General features: G+C 35.8%; 1 protein-coding gene across 1 annotated transcript; it reads left to right on the top strand.

Moving 5' to 3' along the window:
• Positions 1 to 7585: 7585 nt before the first annotated feature.
• On the top strand, positions 7586 to 11775 carry LOC145626781 (trans-cinnamate:CoA ligase, peroxisomal-like). Its single transcript, XM_081679260.1, has 2 exons — positions 7586 to 7857; positions 9842 to 11775. Exons 1-2 carry the CDS (start codon positions 7660 to 7662, stop codon positions 11471 to 11473), a joined length of 1830 nt encoding a protein of 609 aa, XP_081535386.1. The 5' UTR covers positions 7586 to 7659; the 3' UTR covers positions 11474 to 11775.
• Positions 11776 to 14310: the final 2535 nt, after the last annotated feature.

The following is a 14310-nucleotide window of genomic DNA, read 5'->3' on the forward strand; positions in this document are numbered from 1 at the left end:
ATTAAATTCATATTTTTGAGAGGTCTATGGATCAGTCTTGGTGTTTGGTAAAAGCATAGTTTTAATTTTAGCCCAAGCTTGTTAATTAATTTTAAGCCCAAACCTTTTTATTTTATTATTTTATTATTTATTTTTGGCCCAAATATTTTATTTATTTTTATTTTATTATTTTCTTATTTTAGCCCGAATAATAAAAGTCAGAAAAAAGCCCGAAATTATCAATCGACACTTAAAAAGCCGAAAGAAATTAGGGTTAAAAATGAATTTAGACGGAAAAATGGACTGAAACTGACCGTGTCACGGTACAGCCTGACCGTGTCACGGGAAGTCTTCCCGTCTGACGGTGGGACTTCCCGTGACACGGGAGGTCTGCCGTGACACGGGAAGTTCCGTGTCCTTTCCGCGTAAACCCTTAACGCGTTTTTCGTTCCGTTTTCTGAAAATTTCCCTCGTCACTCCAAAACTGACCGTGTCACGGGAACTTGTACCGTCTGACGGTACAGTCTAACCGTGTCACGGTACAGTCTGACCGTGTCACGGGATACTTTTTTAGGGTTTTTATCATTTTAGGGTTCCGTGTGCTCCCTCAGCACATTTTCCCTATAAATACCCCCTCATTTCTGATGTACGGGGCAACGAGAATTCGATGATTCTTGTTTTTCTCTCTTCTATGCTCTTAACCTAAACACTAGCCTACCCTTTTCACTTCAAAATTCCTTCTTCAAGCACTCAAAGGAGTCCATATTTTACTCGAGGTTCTGTCCTTAAACCAAGGCGTGAAAGGTAGAATCGTTTGAGGGTTTGGCCCCAAAATCAACTTTATTTAATTTAATTTAATTATTGTTTTATTATTTCCTTGAAGTTACTAACTCGTTTATTATTTTGTAGTTGCAAACAAACAGATTCAAAGTAAGGATCATGCTCTTTTTATTATTGTTATTTTTCTAACGATTTTTATGTTGTTGGAATTATGATTAAATTGGTTTCTATATTAATATTGATTCTATTATTTATTTTGATCACCATATTGCATGTTAAAGGGAATATGTAATTGAAAGTCACGCCTAATAAGATAATTTGGACAACCGGTTTAGGATCCCTTTTAATCTTATTATTAATTGAAGTGATCACCAAATTTTTAGAATTATGTGTGCATTAATTTTGAACCAATTTAGTTAAATAATAGTTTGGAGCGAATTGAATTATTGTTTGTATGCCTTTGAGATCACATGAATGCTTTTCAATATAAGAATCGAGTAGAGGCCAATACGGGCGAATGTGACTCCATGACTCACTTCGTACCATCATCCCCGATCCTCCTTTCGTGGTTCCGAACCATATGGAGTTAGTAATCTCATGGATTATGAATGGGGTGTAACCTTCACGGGTCAATCGTTGTTGCCTTTGTTGTCCCTTATCGTGGTTGCCTTTTTATGATCCGTGAACGGTTTACAAGTTCCTTAAATACTTGTTGGCGGCTCCCTACTTTATTTGTCCCTAATCGTTGTCTCTAATCGTAATGTCAATTCCCACTTCCTATGAGTGCCAAGCATATTCACCACATGCTTCTAACGTAGGCGCACTTCAAACGACGCCTACAAAAATAAAGTTTTTTTATTCACTCCAGTTCTTTATTATTATATCTTATGAGTGACATTGTAAGAGTAGGGATTGTTTATATTGTTTGGAGTTGTGTTTGGTGGATTTTTGTTAGAGTTGGTTATGTAGGAGATGTTGATCATTATTTATTTTGATCATGGGTTTTACTAGGATTTGCTCCCTTAAGCATAGCTTTTCTCTCACTTGTTCCCAAATGATTCCTACCCCTTACCCTAGCCTTACATTACAAGCTTTAAAGACCTTCCGACCTTGATGCATAAGAGTTGTACGAATGTGAAAGTGTTTTTTATCAATGCAAGTTATTATTTGACATATTTCGAGTCGACTAGTAGGTTGAGTGTACATCTTTTTATACACACGAGAGTGTGAGTTGGGAGGGCATTGTTCACATAAAGGGGTTGGTTGGAGAGCGATCGAGTACATCTTTTACTCGCCTCATAAATGAGAGTTGAGTATGTGAGCACTAGTCTTGAATTCTATATGCTCTTGTAGTTTGCTCTGTTTGACAATTGTTAGGGAGGAAGGGTAATTGGATGGATTTGATTGATTGACTTTGAAGCATGTTTATTGGATTTACCTTGAACTGTTTGTGCTTGATTCTTACTTTTTGGGGTGAAGCATATTTATTTATTCGTTGATGGGATCTTTTCTTAGGGACAAGCAAAGGTTTGGCTTGGGGGAGTTTGATATGTCTATTTTATATAGTGTTTTACCCCCGTCCCTTGGTCATAATCGGTAGTGTTTTTGTCTTTTAGAGCCACTTTTATTACTAATTAGTGTTTTCTAGTGTTTTCGTAGTTTTGGTTGAGTTTTATAGGAAATTGCACTTTTGGAGCATTTTCCCGGGTTTTCATGGATCAACTACGGAAATTAGAGGAGCACGACCATCTTTGAAACCCAAGGCCGATTAGAGTCATCAAGCCGGTGATTAAGGGCTCGGTAATCGGGATACCGAGGTATTTGGACCGAATGATCAAAACCCTAAGTGGATATCCGGATTAGGCCGAATAAATAAGCCCAATCGAAGTTCCAAGCCTCGAGGTGAAGCAAGGGCCCGATCGGGCAAGCTTAGCTCGATCGGGCGTGGTGCGAGAGTGTGCTGGTGTGTGGCCAAAGACGCGCCCGATCGGGTGAGCTGCTAGCTCGATCGGGCGCGGATGTTTAGAAGAGTACACGGAGAAAAAGGCGCGCCCGATCGGGCAGCCTTTAGCCCGATAGGGCGCGTGTTATTTTAAGGAGTTAATTTTCGGCAATTAAGTTTGTTTTAGTTTAGGATTCTTGCTTAGTATAAATACTTTTCCGTTAAGCAAGTTTAGTACCTTCTTTTACTCTTTCTTAATTCTTTCTTAGATTTTCTCTCTACTTAGCTTTTAGATTAGTTTCTCTCTCTCTTATACTTTGTTCTTAACTCTATTCTTAATTCTAGATTTCTTTAGTAACGATTTCTCTTCTCTTAATCTTAGTTATTTATTTTATTCCTTTGATCATGTCTTGTTTTAATGCTTTGATTAGTTTAGTTTTTATTATGTGTGAGTAGTTTTATTTCTAGGGTTTGTGGGGATCCATAAATAATATGAAGGGGTAATTTATTGTTGTTAATTGTCAATGCTAGATTAATTTCCTATTGATTGATTTAATGCTCTGTGACTAGATTTGCGAAGATCTTTTATGCATGAGTTTAACAATATTGATTCGAGATTCGAGATTCGACAGATGAGAATTAATGTTTAGGTCTAGTTTCAATAGGCAGGTTAATTTATAAATGGTTAAGTCGAGATTTGATATATGAGATTTAATACCGGTAGATTAATTGTGTGATTGTAATACGTAGAGAATGCCCTTTATGATCTGATTAATGTATGCGTTGATGATCAATTATTATGCTTTACCCTGGAATATTATTTATTGGTGAACCTATGCCCTAGGCCTTTTATTCCTAGTTTTTTCCTTATTCTTAATCTTCGTAGTTTAGTTTCCTTTGATTATTATATTTTGGTTACTTTATAATCTAGATTATATTAATTAATTAGGAATAGAAAGACTCGTTTCTCTGTGGATTCGACCCTACTTCCCTATCTACATTAGTTAGAGGATTTAGGAATTACTTTTGATTAAGGGGATACGACTTTACCCTGTCAAGTGGTCGGCAAGTAAAAGACAGCGATGAACGGTGAATCGACGGTGAAGGTATTGAAAGGACGGTGGGGAACACGGTACCTTTTTTTTTATTTATTCTGGCATCATCAATTGCCGGTCAAAACCGATGGACGTGGCCAGTAACCGGCGTCTAAAACCGGTTACCCTGCAGGTTGACCACGGTTACCGGTGCCAAAGCTAGTCAACTGGCACGATAACCGGTTTTAAACGCTGATTACCGTGTCGGTTGATCGGTTTTGAGCGCCGATTATACTGTTTGGTCGCCGAATTTTAAAAAACATTACTTTCCTGCGAACAAGGAAGGTGATCGATGGATGTTGACTACCTCTGTTGGAAACTTAAAAAATTCGGTACTTGGTGGTTGTGGGCGTTGATGGTGGGTGTTGGTGTTGGTGGTGGTCGTGGACTCGTGGTGGTGTGGGAAGTGGCGGTGGAGAGGGTTGTGGCAGTAGTGGTTGCTTTAATTTTGTTGTGGTTGATGGTTGTGTTTTGAGTCTTGAATCTTGGTGGACTTAGGAGAGAGAAAGCCAAATGGGGATCAATAAGGGTAATTTTGTCCCTTCATCACATTTGTTGGTGGTTTGATAAAAAAACATTGGCGTTATTTAGCAATTCACATTTGAAATTTTCATCCCTAAAATGAGTTGAAACAATGTGAATAGAACCGAATATGTTTTGAACTTATCTTCTAAAAATGTAAACTAATCTACCTTACTGGAAATAATATGAACTTATAATATATATATATATATATATATATATATATATATATATATATATATATATATATATATATATATATATATATATATATCTTATCTAAACTTACTTGAGCTTATTAGCTCGAATTTTGACTTCTGTGAAATTGTTTCTCTTACAATATATGAAGAAATTGATAATGATTAAACGTGAACGTCATTACATAAACTATTAACAAACCCACCCAAAAAATATAACTAAACCCGATATGACCCGACCTGATATATATTAACCTTAAACCAGATTAATCCAATATTTGATACCCGAACCCGAACATGACCTGACTTGGAAAAGACCCGTATTGATTATTATAACCCACAAATTATTAAATTGTCGACTTTAACCCGAGAATGACAAGACTTGGAAAGGACCAATTTGATTATAACCCAAATTATTGACTTGAACCGAACCCGAACATGACCCGACTTGGAAATGACCCGACCTGATTATAACACGCAAATTATTGACATGCCGACTTGAACCCGAGAATGACTCGACATGATTTTAAGCCGCAAATTATTAACTTGAACTGAACCCGATGTACCCGAGAATGACCTGACCTGATATTATTTGGCAATTATTGACTTGAACGGTACCTGACTCGAACTTGAGAATGACCCGACCTGATTATAACTCGCAAATAATTGACTTGGACCAAACCCGACTTGAACCCGAGAACGACCCGAACTCGTTTTAACCCGTGAAAACCCAAATGTAACCCGACCTATTATTCACGCGGCCCAAATGTAACCTGACCTTTTATTGACCCGACCCAAACCTGATAAGATATATGACCTAATTCAAGCATGAACCAACCCAAACCGACCCGCATAGATTACGACATTAATCTGTATTGAACCAACCTACACTAACCCGACCCAAACCGACCTGTTTATCCAAATTTATAGCTCTACCTCTGGGGAAGGAATCTAGGAGAGTAGGAGATGAAGTAGGTAGAAAGTCAATAATAATAGGGAATAGCAATTCCCAATTACACGGTTAAAGGCTTAATTAAATCAATTATACAATTACATGTATATCTTATAATAGACTATTTTTAATACTCAACCTATTACACTATTTTTTCTTAGTATTCTAGTACTAGCTAGGGGCCAGACCTATGATGGCCCACCCTAATGGTCTGTCATTGTATTACATATTCTTGGGTCTCAAACCAACATTTTAAGCTTTTGATTGAGAAGATTTTCTAACAGTCATACTCTCTCAATTTTTTCTTAATATTATGGTTTAATCAATTTAATTTTCAAGATACAATTTGTTCGATGTTGTAAAGTGTGTGTATATATATATATATACTAGCTACACATTTCACAAAATTTTAAACATCTTATAACTTTTGAAATTTATATATTGTATTTAGTTATTGACATTTTAACTAAGTTTTTAAAAATATTTATATAGCTTATTAGAAATATCAGTTTTTAATTATTTTCATTTATTTATTTTATTTTTAACGTATTGAGTGAGTGAACTCATTTTGAGTCTGTGAAACACACTCGCCTTAGGGTCTGTTTACATTTACTTAAGTTCTCTTCAGTTCAATTCAGCTTCAATCAGTTCAGTTTAGTTCAGTTCAACTCCTAATTTCCCTCTCTCATAAAATATTCATTTTAGCTCAGTTCAGTTCAGCTCCAATCAGTTCATTTCAGTTCAGCTCCAACCAATTCAGTGCAGTTCAATTTAACTCAGTTCAGTAAATGTGAACAAACCCTTAGTCACTTAATACTTTATTTTTCATTTATTAGTTTTTTTTCAAAAAAATTCAAACTTAATACTTTAAAAATATATATATAGAGAGAGTGGTAATAATATTGTTTAGTCCTCAATCCCTTGTACTAGTATAAATGTTATAAAATTGATTGTACTCCCTCCGTGTTTTAATAATTGTTACACTTTCTTTTTTGGTAAAAAAAGACATTTAAATATTATATCTCTCTCCTCTCATGATCCCCACCTAAACCAACTACAAGTTTTTTTAATTATATATTTTCTCTCACATTCATTACTTTTCAATAAACTATTAAGAGGCGTGATGGGCCGCTACCAGGTATGCTCTATACCAAGGGGTGAAAACAATATAAAATCAACAATAACAGTATAAAAACAACAAATAACAGTATAATATAAAGATTCGCTCTTTCCTCTTTCCCTCTTTCTCCATAGAAAAACTCGCTAGAGTTATAACAGTATAAACTATAAAATAACAATATATTTATCAATAATAACAATATATTTATCAATAAGAACTGTATAAAAAAAAAAAAAAAAAAAGAATTTGGTATGGACCATACCAAGTATGAGCCTATACTTACTCAAACTATTAACCCCACTATCCTTCTTTTATAATTTTTTAATCTCCAATGACCTCTCTTATCTCTTATTTTATTTAAGTCAATTAAATTGTCTAAAACTATGTGGCGGTCAAAGTCTAATATTGATTAAAACACAAGGGAGTAGTAAAGTAGTTTCACAATAATCTTAACCGTTTGACTGTAACATGTGTTAATATACAGGTTGAACCACTAATAATTAAAATTATATATTAATAAAATATTTTTACAATATATTCGATGAACAAAAAAATCAAAGGAAATCAAACACAAAGCTTAACTTTAGTTTACTTATTTTTTTTTTTTTTTTTTTTTTTTTTTTTTTTTTTTTTTTTTAACTGAACTTTAGTTTACTTGTTTTCCAACTCCAATTGTAGCTTAGCTAATAATAAAAGTGATAAGCAATAACAGTGGCCCACTAAAATGTGGAACACATTTATAACAATTTCTTAGTAAAGACTTGAGAAGTTGAGAGTATTCCTACATATTCCTACATATACTAAAAGGTTAGTTAGACTCTCTTTGTAAATTACACTTGTAATTTCACACCCTGTTTCCCACATTATTTCAGCAAACCAAAAAACATTTACTAGTCATTCAATAATCCCACTAAATAAATTGACCCTTTTCTTGGCCCCTCCAAATTTCTTTATATAAACTCCCTTATTTCCTTCATTATGCATGTAATAATATTTAAACTCATCCAAAATTACTCTCTCCCTTTATTTTCTCTCTTTCTTTCTTTCTTTCTAATTTTAGAATAGACATAAAAATGGAGAAATTAAACAAATGTGATGCTAATTATGCAGCTCTTACACCAATTACCTTCTTGCAAAGAGCTGCAATGTGTTATGCTGATCGAGCTTCGATTATCTACGGCGAAGCTCGCTTCACTTGGAGGGAGACTTATGATCGTTGTCGTCGTCTCGCCTCGTCTCTTAAGTCCCTTGGTATATCCAAGAATGATGTGGTTAGTTACTTTCGTTTTCTTATTAGTTTCAATTCACCACCATTTTTTATTGATTGGTATTACAGATATTATTATTACCTGAGATTTTACAGAATGTATCAGGTACCCTTATGATTTTAAAAACGCATCATGTACTAATAAGGTTCACGAACAACCATCTTTAATGAATAATGACTAATGGACATGAACAATTATTTTAAATGACTAACGGACGTGGTTGTTAACTAGTTTGGTGACTGTAATTAACCAAATATCAAATTTACCACCTCTGTTACATATTATTATGTGAATTTTTGAATTTTTTATCCCTCATAATTAATATCAAAAAGTTACACATAATTTGTAATGGAGTTGTATGTTAACTAGTTAAGTTTAATTGAAGTGGTATGAATAAATAAATCAACTGTCAGTAGGGTTAGTTGAGCTCAAGTCTTAAGTCATTAATATTAGTCTCAGATATTTTTTACAAATGTAAAGTGATGCGTTTTTGAAATTTACATCTTGCATTCTTTAATACCCCAGGTATTGACTCAGATATTTTTGTAACTTTTTTTTGATGTACTGCTACTATAAGTGGTCCATTTCATAAATAACTTCCTATAGTCAATTGAAGGGTTATTAGATGTGCGAGTTGTAACTTTTGTACAGCTAGTTTTTGACTAGGGAAATGCATGAGCCTACAAAAATATATGGTTGCATTTATGAAGGTCTGACTATATTACAAAACTTGGTACCTATGAATGAATGAAGTACTCCGTAATATTTTTTGTTGCTGTAAACAGAGATGTGTGATGACTGTGACGTTGACATTATCCCTAAATCTTTAACCCACTAATCTAATAGTAAGGGGGGGAAAAATATTCGAAAGAGGTTGAAGTAACAATTTGGGTAAGAACTCTCAATTTTAGAAGATTCTGTGATCAATTTGCTCTGGTGGCTATCTAAACTCAAAAAAAGTACTATTTCCTTGTTTTAATAAGTATTATATTTTGACCGGCACATAGTTTTAGACAATTTAATTGAATTAAATAAAATAGAGGTAAGTGGGGTAGTTGGAGTAATAAAAAAATATATAAAAAAAGAAAGATAATGAAATTAATAGTTTATTGAAAGTAATGAATGTGAGAGGAAAAATATACAGTAATAAAAAAAAGTAGTAGTGGTTTAAGTGGGGATCATGAGAGGAGAGATATAATATTTAAATGTAGTTTGTTTGCAAAAAAATAAAGTGTAATACTTATTAAAACACGGTTGAATTTAATAAGTGGAACACTTATTAAAACACAAAAAGAGTAACAAGTTTGTAATTTAAAAAGGGAGCAACACTATCAAGAGTTGACCTTGCAATAAATATTTACACAAGCGTAAATTTTTAACAGTATTATGATTCCAAATTGAAACATAATTGTGGAACGGACGGAGTATTCAATAAATGGATTAGTTAACTCTGATAGAAACATTTCATTATGAATTGAAAGGTCATCAGCTTAAAGGCGCTAATATGTGTTTGATTAGCATAACAAGGCCCAAAGAAAAGTACAAGCTTATTGGCCCAACTAATGGTGTCCTATAAATTTGTGTGATGTCTTTTCAATGGGAGTGACCCCTAAATTCCTCACCTCTCATTTTGATTTATGAATGATATTTATATATTTCCTCAAAAAACTTTTGTGCCCGTCAAAAAAAAAAAAAAAACTTTTGTGACTAATAAATTATACTCGTATTAAAAATGGACTAGTGTAAATGGAGTACTTTGAAAATATCGACCTTAATAAATTTTAACAAGTGAACATGATAATTAAAGATCTTGCTAGATTCATTTTAACATGTCGTTGTACTTGTTAATCTCGATTTTTCGAACATGTAATAAGCCTAACGTATAATAAATAACATTTACTCCACAACAATTATTCGATAAAAGTAATTTCAGTTTAGTAAAAGTAATTTCAGTAACTTATCTTGTGCATTTGTTATTCGATTTCAGGTTTCAGTGTTAGCCCCGAACATACCAGCATTATATGAGATGCACTTTGCAGTGCCAATGGCAGGAGGCGTACTAAACACCATCAATAGTATGCTTGATGCTAACACAGTCAAGAACATCCTTTCCCACTCCGAGGCAAAGATTTTGTTCGTGGACTATGAGTACATCGCCTTGGCTTGCAAGGCGATGCGCCTTCTTAAGGCTGAAGCGAAGCCACCAGCCGTCTTACCATCCGTGATTCTCATCAATGAGATAGGTTATCCTACGGGAAACAATGGTGGTGGTGTCAAGAAAGGTGAGCTTAAGTATGAGCAGCTACTAGTGACTAGCAACCGCGATTTGGTGGCTGAATCTTCCCTCCCTCTGGTTGATGTTGATAAGCCTTTGAGTTATAATCTTAAGCGTCGTTATAATGGGTTGTTGGAGTATGAACAAGTGATTGGAATGGGTGATCCTAATTTTGTGGGTGTTAAGTTGGATGATGAGTGGGATCCTATAGCTCTCAACTACACCTCTGGCACCACGTCCGAGCCTAAAGGAGTGGTGTATAGTCATCGCGGAGCCTACCTTAGCACCTTGAGCATGGTGTTAGGTTGGGAGATGGGAACGGAACCGGTTTATTTGTGGTCCTTACCCATGTTTCATTGCAATGGGTGGACCTTCACTTGGGGGGTTGCGGCCCGTGGTGGGACTAATGTTTGTATCCGAAAGACAACTGCGTCTGAGATCTATCGGAGTATTGCCTTACATGGGGTTACACACATGTGTTGTGCACCCGTTGTGTTTAACATTATTAGGGAGGCTAAGCCTGATGAGCGTGTGCAACTTAAGTCACGAGTTCAAATCCTTACAGGAGGATCCCCTCCTCCTGCAGCTTTGCTGCTGGAGATGGGGCAACTAGGGTTCCACGTGGTGCATGCTTACGGGCTTACAGAGGCCACGGGCCCGGCCTTGGTTTGCGAGTGGCAAACCAAGTGGGACCCTTTACCACATGAGGAACAAGCGCGACTTAAGGCACGTCAAGGGGTTAGTGTCCTTAGCATGGTAGATGTTGATGTTAAAGACATAAAAACAAAGCAAAGTGTGCCTCGTAATGGTACTACAAAAGGTGAAATTGTACTACGTGGTAGTGGCATTATGAAGGGATACTTGAAGAACGAAAAAGGAACATCCGAGGCTTTCGAGGACGGATGGTTCCATACCGGCGATGTGGGTGTCATCTATCCGGATGGTTATATTGAAATCAAAGATAGGTTGAAAGATGTGATCATCTCCGGTGGGGAGAACATTAGTAGTGTGGAGGTGGAAGCGGTTATTTCCCGACTCCCAAAGGTGTTGGAGGTAGCGGTCGTGGCAATGCCTCACCCGCGATGGGGTGAAAGTCCTTGTGCGTTTGTAGTGCAAAAAGTCAAAAATGAAAAATTGACGGACCAAGATATATTTGCACATTGTAGGAGTAACTTACCACACTATATGTTACCTAAGAAGGTAATGTTTATGAAAGAGATACCTAAGACGGCCACTGGTAAGCCACGAAAGGATTTATTAAGGGCTATTGCAAAGAAGATTAACGTATCAACCGTGCAAAACGAGCATCAAACAGACCAATTAGTCACTATGTCACGTTTATAGTCCTAAATTAATTAACTCACTATAATTCTACTACTACATATATTCTGATGTATTTTGTCCTTGTGAAACTTCTATTAAAGCTCAAGTTTTGTGTTTCTAAGTCATTGGAGTATCTTAGAGTGCTTGATGTAATAAATAATATCTTAGAGACGACCGTAATCATCCCAAACAACATGTGTATAATACCAGTTGAAGTGTTTGTTGGGTAAACTACTGTGAGTTTAAGTGCACCTTGATATTGTTTGTAAACAAGTGGTTTATGTTTAACGTATCTTGATCATTTGGACATTTTATTTTCATTCTTGAAAGGGAACCATCATAAAGAACCACGTGTTATGAACAATAATGGACCATGTTTTAATTACAATATCGTATAATTACTTTGACTTATAATTAGTTTATTGACTAAGACACCATACATCTTATTATATACTTGTACAAGTATATATACTCATAAATATGGAGTGCGTATCAAGTTCGTTGATAAATAGACAAGTATGTGACAAAGTATAGTTATAGATAAATCATTGAGTACAAAATCAATCAATAATAACGACAATTTATGAGCAATTTGTTATAAAATCAAAAGACAAAAGTGTTGGTTACTGTCAAATTAATTGATGGTTGCTATTTGCAAAGCAAGAGATTAGGGAAGAAACGACTTTAGGTGAATGTGGATGTTTTCATGAAAAGGGTATGATGTGGAAACAAATCCAGCTTATTTTACCATGAATACCATCACATTAAACATACTTAAAAAGGAAAGTTTGGTATGATATAAAGTATGTTGTTGATTTATGTGTTGATGGAGCTAATTCCATGAGCAATATTGCGTATTGGAGAGCATGGTGCGCTAATAGGATCGTTTTCAACATTTTGCGGGCTCTATGCTATTTTGTAAATTAGGCCCAAAATATTTGTGCAAAAATAATCACGCAAGGAGGAAAAAAAAAAAAAAAAAAAAAAAAAAAAAAAAAAAAAAAAAAAAAAAACTTCATATTAAGTACTACTCCGTATATGTTAAAAATAAACTCCAAAATAGACTATTATAGGGTTCATGTAGATTTTACTTGCGGAGCACCTATTAATTGAAATTGAGAGAATATATTAGCAGAAATACACTGGTGAATTGCAATATTTTTGTGTCACGTTGACTTTTTTTTTTTTTAATAGCAAAAAATTTCATTAATTAAAAGTCATACGACATCTACAATAGAGATTCGACGTTAACAAATACATAAGATATTGAATCAAATAGAATTTTCCTTCATAAAAACTACGATCGTCGAGTAGATCTTGCACTGCGGAGCATCTCCCGCTTATATCGCTGAAAATTACAGCCTTGTTGGAGAGACAATCTAACGGTCCGTTGTAGCCGTGAGGATGTTTTCCTTCTGATTCATCTGTTCGTATTCGAAAACTTGATAACTTTTTTCACGAATGAAATAATTGCACGACAATCCATTAGATCTGCTACCATGGATTCAAAACTAAGAAATTTCTCTCTCGAAAAGAGGAGATAAACCTTGTCTTTCGAAGGTCGAAAAACCCTTGTCTTTCGAAGGAGATCGGAAACCCTTTCTTTCGAGGGAGAAAAGTTCCTCCCAAAAGGAGGAAGCATTATTATAAACCTAAAAAAAACAATAAAGAAACAAGGATTGGGGCTTTCCACCGATTAAAATCGATGGAAGTCCCTTCAAAATTCAACAATGGAGGCTAGGGTTTTGGAGAGAGGAAGGAGGAGAGAGAAAGGATTTTAGATATACTCATTATTGTCTATCATGTATAGTTTATCTACATCTTTATGTGGTGATACGTTGACTTTAATATCATGTTAGTAGAATTAATCAATTATATTAGGAAAAATTGAAAAGAATAATCCCAACTTTGCTCGATTCGTCCAAAATAGTCCCAAATTTTGATTATTTTTTTGGAAAAATTGCTCCCATTAATCTGAACTTTGCCTCATCCGCCGAAATTAATCCCTATTATCTATTGCACCGAACTTTAGGGGGTATTAATTTCTATTGCACCGAAATGACTTGAAACCAGTTGAAGTGGTAAATTTTGCTGACTTGTGATTAATTGCACACGTGTCGCAACCAGATTGGTTCAAAAGTGAAAATAAAAAAAAAAAATCAAAACTTAAAAATTAATTAAAAAAAAAAAAAAAACAAAACCACCCCATTTCCCCCGGAGCACCGGCCAACCCCGTTTTCCCCCGAGCACCGGCCACCAAAGCAGCAGCCGGAAATCAGAGGGGAAGGGCGAAAATCGGAGGGTAAAGCTCCAGAATGGCCGACGAGAAGAAGCCGATCGAGGTCGGAAATCGAAGAGGAAGGGGGTGGATGGAAACGAAGGGGAAGAGGGCGGAATCGGAGGGAGGAAGGGAGGAAAGAGGGTGAATCAGAGGGAGGAAGGGGGTGATCTGAGGAAGGGGACGAATCGGAGGGGGCGGAAACGACCACCCTCCTGCCGGAAACGGAAGCTTCTGGGGAGGGGTTTTCATCGAGGGAGAGGAGGGGTTTTCGAGGGTGGATGGGCTGCTAGGGAGGGGTTTTCGGGGGTGGGGAAAGGGAAGGGGTGGCTGGGCGGCGGTTTCTGGCGGCGGGGGAGGGATTTTCGGGGGTGGGCGCGACTTTCCGGCGGGGTTGGGGGTGGTGATGTAGTGTTTTCCGGGATAGGGGTGGGGGGTTGGGTTTGGCAGTTTTTTTTTTTTTAATTTTTGTTTTTATTATTTTTTTCTTTTTTTAAATTTTTTTTAGACCTATCACATGTTGACACGTGTTTAGGTAACCTGCTACATCAGGTTGGATGACCTGTTGGGTGCAATAGAA

Source organism: Chenopodium album, chromosome 4 (assembly GCF_948465745.1).
Source record: "Chenopodium album chromosome 4, dcCheAlbu1.1, whole genome shotgun sequence".
NCBI classification, from domain to species: domain Eukaryota; kingdom Viridiplantae; phylum Streptophyta; class Magnoliopsida; order Caryophyllales; family Amaranthaceae; genus Chenopodium; species Chenopodium album.